The sequence below is a fragment of the Phoenix dactylifera genome, chromosome 3 (genome assembly GCF_051530095.1).
Source record: "Phoenix dactylifera cultivar Ajwa chromosome 3, Ajwa_hap1_PhDact_Kaust_v1.1, whole genome shotgun sequence".
In the NCBI taxonomy this organism is placed as follows: domain Eukaryota; kingdom Viridiplantae; phylum Streptophyta; class Magnoliopsida; order Arecales; family Arecaceae; genus Phoenix; species Phoenix dactylifera.
The window spans coordinates 49,232,349-49,252,987 of record NC_143192.1 but is presented as its reverse complement, the minus strand read 5'-3'; the positions used below and the strand labels follow the sequence as shown (position 1 = coordinate 49,252,987).

General features: G+C 38.7%; 1 protein-coding gene across 1 annotated transcript; it reads right to left on the bottom strand.

Annotated features, from left to right (window-relative positions):
- Nucleotides 1-31: 31 nt before the first annotated feature.
- Nucleotides 32-16,782, bottom strand: LOC103703568 (replicase polyprotein 1ab protein). Its single transcript, XM_008786466.6, has 4 exons — nucleotides 16,307-16,782; nucleotides 16,163-16,216; nucleotides 9,998-10,123; nucleotides 32-467 (listed from the first exon to the last, which is right to left on the bottom strand). Exons 1-4 carry the CDS (start codon nucleotides 16,691-16,693, stop codon nucleotides 291-293), a joined length of 744 nt encoding a protein of 247 aa, XP_008784688.4. The 5' UTR covers nucleotides 16,694-16,782; the 3' UTR covers nucleotides 32-290.
- Between the last annotated feature and the right edge of the window lie 3,857 nt (nucleotides 16,783-20,639).

Sequence of the window (20,639 nt, the reverse complement as noted above, 5' to 3'; positions counted from 1 at the left end):
CCAATTCCAAGGAGCAAACCCAATGCACTCATTATAAACAAGTACTCGAAAAATATGGTGTATAATTCTAACTACTGAAGGTTACGCGGAAAACCTATACTATACCATCTCTTCTAGGATTGTATAAAAGGCTATACAAATAATCCAATAACTCTAGAGACTTTCATGTACAACAGAAGCACAAATCACAAGAATTGCTTCTAACATAGAAACTTCAAAGATTCACACAATTTTTTCCCCTGCTCTTTCGATGCTCTTATTTGTTGCCAAGCCGTGCCCCGAATGATGTCTCATTTCTCCTCAATCTCAATATCAATGATGTCGGGCTCAGAAGTTTTTGCTGAAGATTCACCTCTTCCTCTTGAGAAGTCATCCCTTGGTTGCCATACAATGTTCCTGCAGCTGGTGCAACGGATGACCTGGTTGCGGTAGCCTACGAACCGCCTCTTACAAGCTGGGCAAGCACCCTGTGAAACATAGAAATAAGGTTTTATTCAGGATCTGAACATCATGGTTCAATGACAAGCTTGATTAACTTCAAGTATTATACAATTCAGGATAAAAGGAGAGGAAAAGGATGATAATCTGTAACTAATCCTTCTGGAGAAACAGAGACATAATATGAGAATCATCATAGCCCACGACATACCGAAAGTTCTGGACTACTGGTATGATACTTCAAAGCGCTGCAATTCATACCATGTTTTCAACGTTAGCCAGCTGCTTTAGGTGGGATAAATCCATTGCACTACTAAACTTACAAAACCATTGTCTTCGACAATCTGATTGTGCCATGATAATGAATTGTAGAGTGACAGCAGGTTGGCTAAAGGTACCACTTCATAAAACCTTCTGGTCATAGATTACACTACACAATTTACTAAGAATGTCATGATTAGATGAAATTACAACTTTGACCTATGATATTCAGTAGCATGGTTTGAAGTACTAGGTTTGGTACTCGTATTGGTACCATGCTGGTACGATGTCAGTATCAGTTGGTTTTTTGATACTAACACTCGGTATGCCCCCTATACTAAATATCAGTTATATATTCCGGTATTGAGAGTTACAGTTCAGTATGGAGAACCATCTTTACTAGTCTATAACATTAGACATTATTGAGAGGTCAATCACTTAAAAGGCAAAAACACCTGTGATCCATTGGTCCTTGCTCACAAGAAAAACTTCAGTTTTTTTTTGGATAGGTAGTAGCTTCATTATCAAAAATGTAAATAGGAAAAAAAGGGCATACATGGAAAATGATGTCCCAAGACAATGCTGTCGAGATCAGGATGAAGTAATGAATCTCAGGGGGACCATGTTGGCATCGATCATGATAAATTTAGAAAAACAAGAAGATACAGGAAAAGATGGAAAACATGAGCCAACTGAAAATTAGTTGAATGAAGAATAAAAGGCATTCATAAACATATGAACTTTAATTTCCACCACCATAAGCCCATATTTAACATGTCCAAAGTAACAAACATCTCTGGTTGTTGAATACATACAACATGTATGTATCTAAATTTGACCATTAAAAGAAAAAAATAGTTCCTAGACTAAATGATGCCGGACAGCAGGAAAAGAAAGAAAGAGAGAAGGAGAGAAGAGGAAGATGAGAGAGAGAAGAAGAAATAGAGAAGGAGAGAGGAGGGAAGAGGAAGAAAGAACTAGGCTTCGCACCTAGCCCTACTCAGGGTTTCACACGCCAGAGCTAAAAAAAGGAATTCAGAAATTTTATTCATAGCATGACCCTAAACGATGTATGGTCCAACATATTTATAAGACGCAGAAAATGCAAAAGACCCTTCAAAAAAAACTAATTCCACAAAAGATCCTCAAAATAACGAAATACCAAAATAAGCCTTAAAGGCTGTCAAATAACAAAATACCCTAATAAGCCTAAATAACATAAAATCACTCCAAAATAAAATCAAACTGGCTGGAGCATCCTCCTGCGGCGACCGTAGACCCGAGTGACGGGTGACCTAGCACTGGTGTCCGCACCAGGTCCTCTCGGGTGGAAAGAAGACCTCGACGAGCGCGATTCGGTATAGCTCTGGTAGTACTCCAACAGGTCTGGATTAATCTGCTGAAACTCCTTGCACGTGAGCCAAGTGGAGTCGGACGCTGGTCGTCCTCGCCAACGAACCAAGAAGCGTTGGATACCTCCATCACTGGTAAAAACTGTTTGATCGTCTAAAATAACATCAATGTACTCTTGTTGTGCTCGCTGGAGAGGTAAATGAATCGAAGCTGGTATGCAATAATAACAAGAGAATCATCGGGCTCAAGAGATGGCTCAACAAAAAGGTCATCGAGGATTATTTGTGGGCCCTTGTAAGCAACCAAATCTTCAACATTAAAAGTTGGGCTAATATCAAAATCAGAGGGGAGGTTAATAACATAGGCGTTGGTGCCTACCCTGTGCAACACCTTGAATGGCCCAGCACTATGAACCTGCAATTTCTTAACAGTTCCAGAAAGAAATCGCTCAGGCCGAATACGGATCATTACGTAATCCCTAGTTTGAAATTTCTTAGCATGAGAATCAGCTTGCATCTTGTATTGAGCAGTACGTGCATAAATGCGCTTGTAGATTTTCTAATGCAACTCATGAATGTGTTGTGCAAATGCATGTGCAGACTCAAAAATTCTAACATCGGATGACATGGGTAAGAGATCTTGAGGTTTTCTAGCTTTGTAACCATGCACTACCTCAAATGGACTCATGCTTATAGACCTGTTGACTGAATTATGGGGGTGAACTTTTTGGACAAATAGAGTGAATACCAAAGATTCGTTGAACACTTTCCGCTCAAATTCAGTAGGACGCAGGATGTGAAGATCTTTGTCCTTTGACACTTCTCTTCTCTTGTTCTTGTTAGGTGCCTTGGGCGGCAAAGGATTGATCTTAATCTTTTTGCCCTCGAACACGAAAGAACAAAAATTGGATCGACCAGAGATGGTGACATTAAGGTCGAACAACCAGGGTCTCCCTAAAATTAGATGTCCTACATCCATCGGAATTACGTCACACTATATGGTGTCTTTGTAAGAAAGGATGTGAATGGGCACAAGACATCTCTCTTTGATGTAAATAGAAGTTGTGTCAATCTAAGAGACCTTATAGGATTATGGTCAGGAAACGGAAGTCAAACCTAAGCGGGAGACGATGTTGAAGGATATTGCATTAATGCAACTCCTGCTATCAATGACGACCTTACAATCTTTCTCTCCGCACTTAATACAAGTATGAAAAATCGAAGTTCTTCTTAGTGATTAGTTTCCTCGGGTTGTGCGAGGGCACATCTGACTAAACTCATAGTGGACTGGTCAAACTCTCTCTCTCTGACTATGCAAATGATATAGGTGTAATGCGGATGCATCCTAGGGTATCAGGTCCTTCATCACACGCTTCTTCATCAATGTCCGGAATGTCATCGATGTTTGGTTCATAGATTTTCTCCTGCAAGTCATCTATATCACCTTCCTGCTCTTGTTGAGCAATAACGAGAGATTTGTTAGCGCATCGAGAGAAAACGTGACCAAAACCTTGGCATTTGTAGCACTGAATTCTGGAATATGGTTTGGGAGGCTCACCAAGGATTTCCTTGCCGTTGGTGTCTCGGCTTGGGACAGGGGTGGTAGAAGGGGTTTCAGGGGCAGAGGATCCCACAGAAGGTCTGGGCCCCGAAGAATGAGGATTAGTGGAAGTGTCGAATGTTAGGGCGCCTCACAAACATGGACTTGGAGACCTGCTCATAGTTTAGTACGAATGTATAGGCCTGGTCTAACGTTGACACCTCTCGAAGAACAAGTTTTTTTCTGAGTTCATCATTGAGACCTCTACGAAACCGGCTCAGGACCATTCTCTCATCCTCAATCACATTACATCGCATCATGTATTCATCAAATTGTGCGATGTAGTTAGTAGCTGATCGGGTGCCTTGTCTTAAGCTGTTCCATCGGTCAAGAAGATCATCTTGGTAGCTAAAGGGCAAGTATTTTTTTCTTAAGTTTTTTTCTTCATTTCTATCCAATCAGTTATGGCAAGCTAACGTCTCCTAGCTAGGAGTTGTTCAGTGTTTTGCCAAAAAAGCTTAGCTCGACTGATGAGCTTCCTTCTGGCAAACCGAACCTTCTTTTCTTCAGACAAATTATACTACTCAAAGAAGTGTATTTCGTGCAACCAGTCTGAGAAGACTTTTGGATCAAGACGACTATCAAAGGTGAGGACTTCAACCCGAATGCCTTTCGTCACATCTTCATCATGGACACAAGGCTCTCTAGGTTCTACATTGTGCCAATAACCCCAATCGACATTAGGGATTGAACCCGGTCCTTTGTGACGAGGGTAGGTTGGAGGGTGGCTTGGAAAATGATTAGGGTCAAAGTGGCCCTGTCGCACAGATCCTAGATGGTTTAGAGTTTCATCCTCGATCTCTGAGCCTTCCAAATAGGACGCACTACCTTCTTTGGATCTCATAATCCTCTGAAGGTTAGCCTCAGCTGAGTCTAGTCGGGCGCAGGCCTGGGGGGACACTGTGGTCAAGTCTTGGACAGCCTTTAGCAAGACTTCGATGTTGGGATCCATGGCAAGTTGGGATTCTAACTGGGAGACAACACGACCACTACGAAGGTGCATATAATGAGTGTGCAAAGTTATGCGTGGCCCTACAGTGCTACGACATTGATGGTTCCTAGGCAGACCTAATACATAAAAATGATGCCTAGAGCGTAATGTATATGCTCAATATAAACAAAAAGCTAATTTTTTTGCAAATGAAATCAAGCAGGGGATCACATAATTAGTGCAAACAAGTAATTGCAGTCAAATAGCGCTAGTCTTCTATGTGTTGCAGGGTATCACGGAGCCTCGAAGAACTTTCCAAAGAATAGGCAGCCCTATAATTAATGGCAAAGATGGGCCCCTACAAGGATTTTAGGGTTGTTTGGGGTGTATATGGTGAATTCACAGTAAGATAATTCAATAAAGCATACAAGAGTTTCTCGATGCTGAATGTAGACGAACAAAAAGATTTTTCAGAAAAAAAAAGAAACTTGACCAGGGCTGGAGGACGACCAGAAGCGCGGTGCAGCAAATAGGCTCGTCGAATGGCACGAATCGAGTTTGATCACAGCAACTCAGATGGTTTGATCTCAACAACTCGTGGGGCCTAAGTGGCCTGCGAGTGGGCCGGTGTGTAATTGGCCTGATGGGCCTGATGGGCCCCAAATTAGGATGCAGGAAGGGGGAGTGGTGTGGATCTGTATAAGACAAGGCCTGTTGGGCCCTTAAATTAAAGAAGGGGGAGTGGGGGTGAGTTGGGCCGGTGTGAAGGGTTGATGGCACGTGGGCTTGGGCCCATGAGAAGGGAGGATGGGACGTTCTGATGTGTTGGGCCCAAGGGCCTGTGAATGAAAAAGAAGTGAGTTTGGGGGGTGAAATTAGGGGTGCGGGCCAGATGGGCCCGTGAACGAGAAGGTGGGGTGGGCAGGGGTCTGTCTGGTGTGTAGTTGCGCTCGAAGAGTTATCGGGCTAGAAGGGAGTTGGGGTGTGTGTGTTGGGGGGGGGGGAAGGCGGAGCTAGTGGGAAGAAGAGGAAGGGGACGAAGCGCGGCGGAAGGGGAGGAGAGGTGGCGGCGGAGCTTGGGCAGCGACAGGGAAGAAGCGGAAGAGGTGAAGGGGGAAGGGGTGGCAGTGGAGCTCGTGAGGCTGTGAGAGCCGAGCCGAAGCTCGGGCAGTTGCGTCCCCTAGGGCTCGGACGGCAGAGCTCGGACGGCTACGTCCCACCGTCCGACGCTGGAGGTGGTGACGAGTCGGCGGTGGCCAAGCGAACCACGCCGCCTGCGAACGCAGTGAAGGGGGAGCCGCAATGCAGCGGGGGGAAGAACCTCGAGGCCGAAGGTGAGTAGTGCCCCCTTTTTCCCTCTTTTTTTTCCTCTTGTTTTTCCTTTTTATTTCTTTTCTCCTTTTTTTCTTTTCTTTTTGGATTCCTACCGGGCTTAAGTTAACGAGCGCGGCTCGCTCCGCTAACCCTCTACAACCCGATGAACCTCTCGGGTTGTTGCCGGAGTAGGGCTCGGAGAAGGAAACATAGAGGCTACGACCGCGTGGACTTATGCTTTTCTGAACCCGGCACGCGGTGGCGTGGTTGCAAGCGGTGGCAATAGATCTAGTGCGCGTCGGCATGCAAGCAAGGGGATGGGAAGGGAGACATAGAGGTTGTTCATAGGAAGAACTTCTCTTCCTCTTTTTTGTGTGTGTTTTGGTGTTGCTTCCTTGTGAGGCCTGATCCCCATGGGACAACCACGGAGGAGAACTTGGCAGCACCGGCTTCGGAAGGAGGGAATGGGGCCCTTTCTCGGCTAAGGGAGTCGTCGCCCAAACCGCGTGAAGTCTGAGTCCTCACATGAAGAACGATGCCACAGTAGGCCAGAAAAGGTTTTGTTGCCTTGCTCTGATACCAACGCTGATGCCAGACAACAGAAAAAGAAAGAAAGAGAGAAAGAGAGGAGAGAAGAGGAAGAAGAGAGAGAAGAAGAAACAGAGGAGAGAGGAGGGAGGAGGCAGAAAGAACTAGGCTTCGCATCTATCTCTGCTTAGGGTTTCACACGCCAGAGCTAAAAAAAGGAATTCAAAAATTTTATTCATAACATGACCCTAAACGATGTACGGTCCAACATATTTATAAGACCCAGAAAATGTTAAAGACCCCTAAAAAGAAACTAATTTCACAAAAGACCCTCAAAATAACGAAATACCTAAATAAGCCCTAAAGGCTGTCAAATAACAAAATACCTTAATAAGCCCAAATAATATAAAATCACTCCAAAATAAAATTAAACTAGCCGGACCATCCTCCTGCGGCGACCGTAGATCCGAGTGACGGATGACCTGGCACTAGTGTCCGCACCACTAAATATAGTTGACAAACAATCATATCCCTCACGAACATTATCGGATTTGAATATCAGACCACCTTTTCTTTTGCTACTGAGGAATATTTTCTTCCTCAAATTATAGTCCAAGCCCATGGTTTTATAAGATTGAGTTTTCATGCTCCCAAGTCTATGGCATAAGAAAAGCCAAGTTTTGGATATGCTCATCAGAGCATAATTGACCATTCCAAATGTAGTAATTCTAATCACCCGTTCAAACAGACCATTGTAGGTGAAAGAAATTTTAACAAATGATAGCAGGAATATGAAGATCTGCCTCTAGTTTTTAGCTCCTCAAACTTTCAATTTTTTTCCCCCACCCATATAAGCTTCTAGTTTGTTAGTTGTATAGTGGTATAAGCTACTCATTAAAAAGTTGGGTAATATGTTATTTAAATGTATCCACTTGATTATGTTGGATACAATGATCAATGGGATCAGACAATCCATGATACAAATCTAGATCTTATAATCTTATCTAATCCAAATCCAAGCCCTAGATTATTTGTGACCAAGGTTTAAAATAACAGTACCGAGCCTTTTAATGGTCTTGCCCCATATCGTGATGCTACATCCTAGATCTTTGGATAGTCTAATATCCTGATATTGCACTGGGAGACCAATTTTTTATTATTTATTTTTTGTTTGTTCAATTTTTTTTATGTTGAACTTTTTTATCCTAAATGAGTATTTGAATGAACAATGATATGCTTTTTAAGTCAAGGATGGTGCTGGTATTGCCACCGACAACCATGGAGGAGACCACATTGTTGTAAGGGCAAGCTCCTTTTCTCTTTCTCTCTCTCTCTCCTCCTCTTTCTCTCTCCCTCTCTCTTTCTTGGTCTCTACCTGCACTGGCCCCACCTCCCTTGACTAAGCCAAAGAGAAAGAGAGCATGCCCCCCACTTCTCTCTGTCTTTTTTCTATTTTGAAATCAAGCAACCCGGTTGGGTTGTAGCTGATACTGGCCGAGTTGGCCTTGGTATCGGCCAATCCTAAATGGTTTCAAATGGGACGGGCGGGATGTCCCAACCCATTAGGAGATCAAAGCTCCATAGGTGTCCCAGTCTTGGTATCCTGTCAAAAAGGTATTATACTAACGATACTGTCCCATTCCGATGGGACTTAAATCATCGTCTTGAAACATTTTGAACTAGATCAAAAGATAATGAGAACGATGCCAGATGCAAAAGCATTTCCCTAGAAGTTTGTAAACCATCTCCACCTACTCTCTTACATGGTAAAGCAACATGTGGGAATTGTTACTCAAAAAATGTTCAGGTGCATTCAACATTCATAAATGATGAAATGTCATACAGTTTCATGCCCAGCTAAAAGGGGATATTGTGTCAAACTTGAACTAATATAATATCATGGCCTAGAAAAAAATCACAATTTGTCCTCCAGAAATTTATAACAAGCGCCTATCTTGGCATAATAAGTTTTCTTCAATTTGCATTATAGAGACAATATATCATACAAAAACAAGGGTTCCATTCTAAATGAATTGTAAATAGTAAGATTATTCAGTTTTTATAGAAATTAGATTAGAGGGGACAGATAAAATTCTATTTGCTAGTGTGCTCTAAAACCTAGATAGTCAAAGATAACATAGATAGACATAAAACTCCAATGAAAAATGTCTTCCAATCTTAAAAGTAATGCCTTTTTTGCATCTGATATGAGGCCCTAATCTGACAATTGACACGAAATAATAAAAAGGGGTGGTCTAGTGCATGAGCTCTTGCCTTTGCGGGATCTAGGAAGGGTTAGATATACATAGCCTTTTCCTGCCATCGCAGGGTCTAGAAAGGGTCTTAAAGGTAAAACAACATGTGGCATCTTTTACTCAAAATTATTCAGGTGCATTCAACATTCATATATGATGATATGTCATACAGTTTCATGCTCGACTAAAAGGGGATATCATGTCAGACCTGAACTAGTATGATATCATGGCCCCACAAAAAGGTGACAATTTGTCCTCCAGAAATTTATAACAAGCACCTATCTAGGCATAATAAGTTTTCTTCAATTTGCATTATAAAGTCAATATATCATACAAAAAACAAGAGTTCCAATCTAACTGAATTGTAAATAGTAAGATTATTCAGTTTTTATAGAATTATATTAGAGGAGGCAGATCAAATTCTATTTGCTAGTGCGCTCTAAAACCTAGAAAGTCAAGATAACATAGATAGACATAAAACTCCACTAAAAATAATCTTAAAATTAATGTCTTTCTTGCATCTGATATGAGACCATAATCCTACAATTGATACTAAATAATAAAAAGGAGCAGTCTAGTACACGAGGCTCCCGTCATTGTAGGGTCTAGAAAAGGACAAATATACACAGCCTTTCCCCCACATGGGGAGGGGTGGTTTCCGTATTTTAAACTCATGACCTCCAAGTCACAATGAAGCAGCCCTGCCAGGGCTCATCCTCTAATTCATACGACATAATATGATCAAATAATTCTTAGTTTTGTGTTTTGGATTTTGTCACATGATTCCCTGAAGTTTAGATACCATCTCCAATTCAACCTATCACACCTATCATTTTACGCAACTATGTGACTTGATGTGAAACAAAGACAATCTGACAACTTTGCTCAATACTCTGACTTCGAATGAGCATCCCATTATACCATTAGTTGCAATGGAAGTGTAGCCACATAGCATGTGAACTTGTGATCAAATAGGCATATACTTCTTAAGTCTGGAAAATCACACCAATAAGAAACACCAATAAAAGGGAGAAGTTTCACCTAAAATAATTAATTCATGAGGCTTAAGAAAAGAAAAATATGTTTCAAGACTGAATATTGAAAAGATGAATGTGAAATTCATTCCATCTGTTTGTGATCAGCAAAACAAGTCCTTCATCCTTCATGTTCAAGAGATACACAAAATGTAAGACAGCCATATCCAAGAAAACTTATCCCATCTATATAATATCACTTACAGGAAATCAGAAATAAAAAGAAAGAATATCAAATTTTGAACTAAAGAAAATAGTTCAGTTTTGGAGAAGAAATCATATACCTCAATAGCAAAGTTATTTGCAAATGTCCCAATGAGAAGAGGAGCAGCAAATGGTAGCACCCATATACCTAAAATGATAAACCTGAACATCCACCCAGATAATGCAAACCAAAGAAAGAAGATCGTCTACAAACAAGTAAATGTGTTAGGACATAAAGAACTAAAAGTAAGATGCAAGCAAAACCGAAATAAATACTTAAAGTTCTTGTGTCACATAAATAATTGATTAGGCTAAGAAAATGACACATGAGATCAGCACAGACGAAGCATATTTTTGTTAAGATAATCTGGATATTGTCATTTCCAATCATGCCATGCAAGTTCAAATTAGACAAGAAATTACTTCATGATAATGTACAATACGACTTGTTAAGAGTGGAAACTGTGCGTAATTGTGGCAAATATTTACCTATTTGTTCTTATGTCTTCCAAATACTAAGAACAAAATGCATCATCTATAGTTTGAGATTATCTATCATTTTTCTAACAAAGCTGGTCTAAACTCCAAACTAAAGATTATGATATCCTTGTCACCAAACTGAATAATGGGCCCTGAAGTTCATACAAGTTCGGTTATTGAATGCAGTTCATATATTGCCTCTAAGATCCTTTTCACAGAATGAGCACTCCTCCAGTTAAAAACAATGAAAAACAAGCAAATGCATCACCTATAGTTTGAGATTATCTATCATTTTTCTAACAAAGCTGGTCTAAACTCCAAACTACAGATCGTGATATCCTTGCCACCAAACTGAATAATGGGCCCTGAATTTCATACTATTTCAGTTATTGAATGTAGTTCATATATTGGCTCTAAGATCCTTTTCCCAGAATGAGCACTCTTCCAATTAAAAACAATACGCTGTAACTTCACTGGATTACTGAGAAGTCAGCATAAATGTATACCAAGCAAATATAACGACGAACATTAATTTAAAGAAAAAAAAGCATGTAGAGCATTGGAAGAGTCTTGCTCAGCCACTTCTAATTTTTCCAACACTTCTGCAATGATGCAAAGTACATCAAAAAGGACACTCGTGTTAGGATTTTTGATTATATATAAAGGAACTTCATTCCTGTTTCATCCATTACATTTAAGTTGTTGCCAAATCAGAATGATAACTAAATATAAAATCAAGAAGTGATCCAATTTCTTATAGTTCCTATATGCCTTCCTTAAATTAATTTCAAGAAAAAGGACTAGCAGTATCAGGAGCGGCCCAATACATTTGGAGGCCTAAGGCAGGTTCAGTGAATGAGGCCTTTTTTTTAATAATAAATTTTTTTAATAAATATAAAATATTTTAAAAAAAGATATGAAAATAGATAGCTATCAAGCACGTTATTTCGACAAAGATACATGAATGCAACAAAGACCGGCAAAAAGCTTTTTCAGTTTAATAAATTTTTTGAATAAAGGTACGAAATAGTAATTATGCTAAAGAAAGGCCCATAAAACTAATTAAATAACTGAGATAATGCTTGGCAGTACTGTTTACCATGTCAAGCAAGAGCAGAATAGGAAAAGGTTATCCTACGGCACTTCATGGTCAAGGTAAAGGAAAGAATTTGTCCAGAAAGGAACCTCTCTATAAGAGAAAGTAGGGGCATTATGGGAAATTCACTCCATCTAATTAATAAAAGTCCCATCCCACCATCTCCCCTTCGAGCGAGTAACCAAGCAGCAACTGCAACATCACGGCATAGCGGCCATTCAATCTCCAACCTCCCTCCTTTTCTCTCTCTACCAACCAAGAGGGGAGAAAAAACCGAGAGGAGAAAATTAAAAGAATCTCCACCCTCCAAGAAGTCCATCTCCAATCCCCATATCTTTCTTCCTGATGGCCCAGCTGGATCAGGAGTAATGTGAGGGAAGGAAAACCAAGACCAAAACCAAAAAAGACAAGGGATGAAAGATACGAGTTCAGACGTGTATCAAGCCAACCAAATCCCTCCTCTCTCTTTCTCTCCACCCAAAACAAAACTACTATCCCCAACTTCCCAAATTGCCCCTCTGCAGGCCAGGAAACTCTCTCCACGTCCCTTCCATCAGGGGGGAAGACTCGTAGCCAGCTCCTGTTCCCGTTTTATGTGGGGCCTTTGCTTCCTTTTGGTCATTGGCCCGGGGCCTTTGCTTCCTTGGCCATTGGCCCGAGGCCTTAGGCGGCCGCCTAACGCTTGGGCCGGCTTTGAGCAGTATCATAATGGAATGTCAAGATGTTAAGGAACAAGATAGAAACAAATCACTACATATTCCCATCAGAATTGCAACAGCACAATTAACTCCAACTTTTTCCCAACAATCTATAGAGACATATCCCATAAAAATTTTCACAACAGCTAGAGAGGGAGAGGCCCAAAGAATCACAAGCCTAGTTTCAGAAAATTACTAACAGCATATGACTACTTTTCTGAACCTTCGGCATTTCTGCTAATAGTAGCAATGATGCAATCTTTCCCATCACTAGTGTGACAATATAACAATCACCAGATAAGAAACGAATTTTCTTACAAAGAATGAAGTTTATTAGACTCCCATAGAAGTTATCTTTTGTCCCTTTGTCAAATCTTTGATTTTAAAATCAAGCAAATGCTTGAGATAAGGATTTAAATCTTTGCTAGTATACAACTCAAGCAATTAACCTTTCAAAGATACCAAAGAACTCAAAGTCTTGCTATGTTCAGATTCTGGAAACCAGCAGCCTCTCATTGTCTAGCAAGAAACTGATCCCTAGAAGACTGGCCAAGAAAAACTTCAGATCTTAAAGCAGCAATAGTTTGACTTCAGAAAGCATGTCACAAATCTCCACTCACCAAATTGTTCACTACACTTAGACACCCTACAGTATATATGTGGTACACAATCCTATAAGATCTTCAGACCAGTCTTTCATCTGCCTTGCTTCAGAAAATCCCAATCCTCAACATTCAACCCCATATATGGCCTTCAACATTCTATCCAACATCCTATTTCTTTGTCCCTCGAACACTCTACACTGATTTATAGCACAAATTTACTTACCTTCTTAGTTTCCTTTTGAAGCAAAAGAATTTGGACCCTCTCAATGTTTTAAAACACATTATCCTTTGCTACCTAGGCACCCACCTTAACGTTCTGCATCATGTTTGAATTAGTACTAAGTGTTGCTAAATTTGTACTTCCATTAAAATAACACATCATAATTTATATATTATATTCCATTTTTTGGATTAAAATTATTTTTAAATACATCCTCGGTTTTGCAAGTCTCTTTTGAATTGATTATTTGTGGATCACAACGTAGACACCTGTCTAATACCAAATTTTTTAAAATATTGTATCCTCTCCATCATTTCCACCATAATGGAGTATTTGAAGGAGTGCCAATAGGATGGTATAGTTGAGCCAAGACCAAGATTAGGCACTAGTGAGGCCAAGGCCAGGATTTGGCCTTGATGTAAAACCTTATGCTCGAGCCTAGCCTAGCTTAGATTTCTTAGGCCTATGAAAGACCTGGATAACAATGTTAGACTTGACCATGCCCAATCTCTATTTTAACCACCAGTGCTTTAAAGCAGCAGACCATGCACCACAGGGAAGACAAGCAAGTGTCCAACAAGATTACAATTAAAGTAATTCTCTATAAGATACAACATATAATGTCATACTTAAGCATCCAAGACACTTTCCATTTTACATGATCATAAGCTCCTTTTATAACAACCTTTTGAATCACAATACAATTTTCTATAGATTTGAAATTAATACAATTTTCCATTGATTTGAAATTCACACAATCCAGAAAATTGTAAATGTGTTAAATATATCTACGAAAGAAACTCAACCTTGCCATTAAGCTGCTTTCCAACTGCTTAGCGCATTTTTTCTCAAGCAAGAGGGAAAAATTAGTAAAAACCTCATCTTGTATTATGCCACCACAGAAATGTTATTACATTGAGCAAATCATGCAAATACAGCTAGTCGGTTGCTACTAATTGGACACAAATATATTGATAGCATTACTCCAAAATAGATCTATGTTCCTAAAGGATGTTAATTTCATTATTCATTTATGGATTGCTATTTTATTATATGGTGTAGAATGCAGCTTCAAAATGATTTTTATCAAAATCATTGATAGAAAATAAAATAGTTTCTGATTACCTTATAAATATTCCAAATTAACAATATTCACCATAGTACAGCTAACAAAACGTCTATATGTAGTTTATGTATATTTTCAGAACCCTTTGATAATGTTCTACATCATTACATGAAAGAAAATAAGCACGATGTCCCACCATTTAGCATGATATACAAATTATGCCAAGCCCCTGTTAACATAAGCATGATATATTCCTTAGTTTTGCCCCTGCATCCATCCATCAACCAGTGTTCCCTTTGATGCCACTTTGGAGTGCATGTTAAAGGAGAATGTAGCTGGTCTGCATTTGTGATATCGGGCGCACATTATACAGATTATGTTGAGCCATAAATGGTGCAGCACGAGCACGTGTAGGAAGAGGTCCGCGATCGAACATGGGGATGTGAAGAGAGAGAGAAAGAGAGACTTACAAAGGAAGTGCAGGGGTGACGTGTAAAACCGAAAGTAGAAGTTTCCTATTAGAGTTGGTATACAAGAATGAAAGATTGGTCCTAGCAAATACAAATCAGCCTTGGCACAACATTCCCCATCTTGAACCTAACTGGAATGACATGTCCCTAGTTCAAGCCAGGCCAATTCATAGACCAATGTGCACCAATGCATCCCTATTTAAGATATGCGAAGAAATTTTTGATAATACGTTAAAGTAGCAAGATGATCTCAAGTATATATTATAGAGTCTTCATGCTAGGATGCGATTGTTGGACCGTTAGAGACAGAACAAACATGATAATGAAACCTCTAAGATGCTAAAAGTGGGCCCACCAATCCAGGACTTGCCCATCTTGTAAAAAAACTGGTGGTGAAAAGAGCCAAATATAGTGCATTTAATAGACATTTCTTTTTTGAATAATGAGATCAGGAAAAGTTCTTTAGAAAGCTACAGGAATGAGTAGTGTGCATGAAATCATTGTGTTTTATAGGGGAAGTATTAGCAGCATATGATCTTTGTTCTATGATTCTCACCCTTTGTGAGATGAAGAACGTGACCTATAATCCTCCTTCCGAATAGAAAGTTTATATTTTGTCGGATATTCAAGTGCTAGCTATTTGGGCAGGGGAAAAAAACACATTGAAAAATAGATGATTACATACAACGACATTGTATAGAGCTCATGGGCTTAGTGTTAGTAGCAATGGTGCAAGCATTCAAGTTCTCCCTCCAATATCTAGTAGTGGGATTATTTTGTAAAGAAGCTTCTATATCTGCATGAGGACTGTAACTATGAGACCTTAGACACAAGATTAAGCAAACCTGTGCCTCAGAGATTTGAAGGTAGAGATCAAGGAGATTCAATTGTTCATGGAAGTCTATGGTTTGTTGTGCAAGTCATACAGGAAAGCATTGCCTAAGTTGTCATGGGCGTTGGTAGATGGACTAGTTTCTTGGATACTTAAATTTTGAACAGTTCAATGGTTTCTAGTTTGGAACCTTATGTGTAGAATGAAGGAGTTAGATAGTGTTTTCATGTTAGACCTGTTGGATCAATTTATTCAAAAAAAAAAAAAAAGCTCCCACAGACAGCCATTGAAAGGAAAAAAAAAAGAAAAGACAAAGAAACATAAGAAAGATGAATGGTTTTAGGATACTAAATTTCTTTCTTGAATTATAATATATGCATGAGTCTGTGTTTTCAACTATTAAATCTAAAGAAAAAGAACGGATACTGCTGAGCTAACCTCCATTCCCAGTATATGCAAGCTTGTTCATATGCCTTTTCACAAGGACACATTAGATAGGTACCTTGACAGACAATGAAGTGTTCAAAAACCAATTAAACTTTTACGGTTTTACCTACGTGCTATGAAGGCAAAATAATGGGGAAACCAGAGAGCAGACCATACGAAGGCACAAGAAAGCCACAAAGCAAGTCGTCAGAAACAATTGCTGGTAAATCAAATCAGAATCAAGAAAAGCAACCCTAAATCAATGGAAGAAGGATCCGACACATATGTAGTTCAATATCACAACCAAGAAAATAGCAAAGATAAGTAACAGATAAATCGGACAAAAACTCACAACAAAACTTCTGCCGATAGGTGTCTCAATAAAATTATTCAGCTCTTTCCTGTACTGCAAAAAAAACGAAATTGAAAACAATAAGAATGACGGAAAACAAGAAAAGAGGGAGAAGGACCGATCAAGAAGGAGCGGGACCCTAACCCTAGGCCAGTTTCTTGAGAAATCCATGGAGAAGGAGCGCCACTGCCGACCGATCCCGAGCTCGCAGTCGAGTTCTCGGGCCCGGGCGGCGGCGGCGCGGGCGGCAGAGCCTACGCGCTGGGAGACAGTGAAGCGTCTGTCGAGTCGCTCGGCGGTCCGGCGGGCCTCGAAGACGAAAACCTCGAGGCCGTCGTTGACGCTCCGCCAGGCGTCCCGCAGTGCCTCGCCGGAGGCGACGCGCCTGGCGAAGCCGTCCAGATCGCTGCGGCGGAAGGCCTGCACGGGGGCTGCGGCGTGGTGGCGGCCGGCGAGGAGCGGCGCCAGCGAGGGGTGGGGCTTGGGATGGAGGAAGAGGGGGTGATGCCATCGCACGGTCGACGTCGCCATGGCCACGGCTGCGACGGGACGGGAAAAGATTCAGGTAGAAGCAGTAAAATAATGATGTGGGCTTGAGAAGAGGTGCTTGGCAAACCCCGGTTTGGGGTGTTGTGTGGCGCATGGCGGCCACAACGGGAAACGAAACGGATGGCAAAAATTTAGATACAAGAAGTTTGTAAAGCGGGAAACGGAAACGGTGTGTTTGCCTGCAACGAATAGGAGGAAATGCGTGAAAAATGGATTGAGGCGGTTGTGGAAAGGAAGCCGCCGACTCGTCTCATTCGCAAGAAAAATTTTACCTTATTAAAATATTCTTTTATAAAAATAATTCTGATGTACCTGGTTTATCATAGAAAAATGATATAGAAAATAAATTTTTTAAAATAATTTATATTTGATGGAGCATCAATTTTTTTGTTGCATAAAATATTTTTTACGTCCTAAATAAATTGACTATAAGAAAACAAAAAGGGCATAACCCGCTAGAATTAGGATCGGAAAAAAAAGAGTTTTTTGTGTGTGCATACCCTCTTAAATATTAGAATTTGCATAAATATCCTTCCAAAATTGATATTTGAATAAATATTTTTTTTTGTGCATATATAATCATGTCATCTAACGTCGTTAAGAAGTTAGCGGTTTAAAACTAAAATAAAGAAAATACCCTTAGCGGATAAACATGCAAAAAGAAACGTTAATAAGGGTATACGTGTAAATAGCAATTTTATATATTTAGAAGGATATACATGTAAAAAAACTTATATTTTTGCATAAGTATCCTTCTAAATATTAGAATTGTATGAATGCCCTTCAAATTGATATTTAAGTGCATGCCCTTACAAAATACTATCTTTGATATGGTAATTTAGCTAACGTGATTAGCCAAAATTATATTTATTTAAATTAAAAGTAATTAAAATTATGAAAGAATTTTTTTTATTTTTAAAGTGGGTAGTAGGTTAATAGGTCTCACTGAAAACTAATATATTTACCTCTTCTGAGAAATTTTCCAATCTCTCTCAACCATCTCTTACACTTCTCCGTCCGGAATCAAAACCATTCCTCTCACTTCCTTCGCCACCATAGACAGCTCTTCCTTATATCCTATTTTTACATAAAGATGGTTGAGTTCTGCCGTGAGCTTTATAAATTATTTAAAAAAAAAGTGTAGTGAGATATTTGCAATATTTATCTTTTAGTATATGAGATTTGCAAAGTTTATCTTTTAGAGTTAGAAAATTTCTTATGTATAGGCTGGTGCCTGATTTAAAATTACTATAACAAGATGGGGCCCATACACTAGATCTTTTTTGTTTTTAAAAATTTGAAATTTTAAAAAAAAGTAGCTTAAGGTACGCAATGTAAGAAGTAGCCTTCTACTACATGGTCGCGGAGGTTGTTAGTAAGTGTAAAGGGTTCAAAGTCCTTCAATGACTTTATTTGAGAATGATTGATGTTATTCTTCCACCCATGAGCATAGCAATAGTAAAGAAGCTCGATCATTATAATCTATCGTGTATCTTTAAGAAATTCTAATCATTTTTTATCTTCTAATACATGCCCTCATATATGCATCTATAGCAATAAATATCATAAGCTATGTTTCGATGAAACAAGATATAGTAATTGTTATAAATAAAGAAAAATAAAGTAGAATAATCTCATGATTAGTAAAAACTTCTCTAACTCTTTTCGTTATCTAATCGTCGAATCAATCTTTTCTTAAGCAATATTTTTACGAAAAATATTAAGGAGCAGACATTAGACAAATCCAAGTGTTAAAACAGGTTGAAATAGAAAAAAATAAAATTAGAAATTTTTGCTTGGAAACCCTTCTACAAATACGAAATTATGTAAATATTCTCGCAAAGTATTATTTGTATATATACCCTTATAAATATTTCTTTTTGCATATCTGCCCATTAAAGATATTTCAATCATTTTTAATTTAAACTGTTAATTTTTTGACGACGTTAGATAGTGTGGGCATATATATAAAAGAAAAATAGAGGGTATATATATACCAAACAAGTGTTTTATAAGGGTATACATATAAATATTAATTTTAGGAGGATATTCATGCAAATTTTAATATTTAGAAAGATATGTACGTAAAAAATTTTAAAAAAATTATCTTAGTTCTAAGCTTAGCAGAAAGTAGGCTTTCCATATCCCACATAGTTTTCTATTTCCCACGAGAGATAGAAAACTTATTCCCATCTCTTTCATTTGAAACCTCCAGCCAAACATAAGCTACTTTGTCATTTTTCTGTTAACCATACTTTCCTCCTCCATCCCACGAACCAAACGAGTTCTGAGTGGTATGATACCACCTAGGCTTGGCATTTGTGGTTCAAGTTTAATTATTTTAAGTTCTAAATTCTAAGTTAAGACTTTCATCATATCGATCTGAAATTATTATTATTATTTTGCAATCCACTAGTTTTGATGTTTAGTTTGTTTATGGACCATGCTTTAAAATCTGTTTGAGCTTGATTTTTTTCTAATTGAGACGAGTCCTTGCCAGGTGCAGTCAAGCCTACTTCAAATTGCTTATGAGTAAGCCTTTTAGGGTTGTAAGAAGTTTTTGTGAGCTTTATGAAGATTGAAAAGCAAAGTGTGATATCCTCTCAAAAAATAGTAAAGTGCAGTCTCTTAAATTCATGCTTCTAACATGTTTTGCTATTTGGAGATGAGTTTGAAAAAGCAGCTTAAGCTGGCCAACTTGATTGGGATGTGATTCAACCCTTGATTTAGGTTAAATTGTGAAGATACATATATTACTTGGATCGCACTTGCATTTCAAATTCTCAACCCAATCTTGAAGTCGATTTGGTTCTAGGTTGAAAACTTGGGAACGAACCACTCCAAACTAATATAACTCAAATTGATATAAACTAGAGTAAATATTTACAGTCAAAATTCAGTTAACATTTATATGAACAAAATCTAAGGTCTAAACTAATTAAATTATGCTCGGATTTTAAATTTAGAGTTAGGTAGTCATAATACTTGGTGATTGAATCCAAATCAGGTAGGACCAACTTAAGGTCAAATATATATTATTACTTCGGTTATAAATTTGCTAGGTTTAATTTGATAGGTCCGGAATGGCCTTGGTTGCACCAAAATTAAGAAGGTCTATCGAAATTGATAAATTGAGTCAAACACCCTCATTCTTGTTTTTTTTTTTGGGGTAATCCTGCAAGGGAAAAAGAAAAGTGTTCCATTTTGGTTGTTCTATTTTATTTATTTTATACTAGTCCAGAGACCAAATCGCAAGAAAGCATATCTGAGTGATTTCCATCTATAACCATTCTAACCAAAGTATCCCATGTACCTGGATTTTAAAGATAATTAAACACCATAGGAAAATCTTCATTTGAAAAAAGGGTTATGCATTCAGCTTCTGTTCAATAAGGTAGTATACAAAGTGAGAACAAAATCTCATGATAGAACAATGTTATCTTATACTTCTCCAAAGTAGGAAAGGTTATAACAACAACAACAATAACAACAATAATAAGCATCAAAATTCAAAAAGCTCCTAACATCAGTATATCACAATATAAGAATCTAAGCATATTTTAGCCATAAGGTGTCAAAATTTATCCTTTTGAGATAAAGGCAAAAGTCTGAATGGTCACTTTCAGTCTTCTCTGAAAATAACATGCACTAGCTAAAAGCCACAAGAGGCAAGTCCTTTAACAAGGAAAATTTCAAAACCAGATGGTTATCTCTGCTGTGAAACTCCTCTGAGAACCAATCGGTCCAGTGATTAACCTCCATTAGGTTACATATTTTGTGGTAGGATTGTCCAAAGGGAGGAACAGATTTTTTTTTTTTTTTTTTCCATGGAAGACCCTGATATTGCTATAATATCTTTAAATACTAAATAAACTTTTTGAGCCTTCCTTAGAAAAAACAAACAAAAAAACTTCTTGAGTCACCCAAC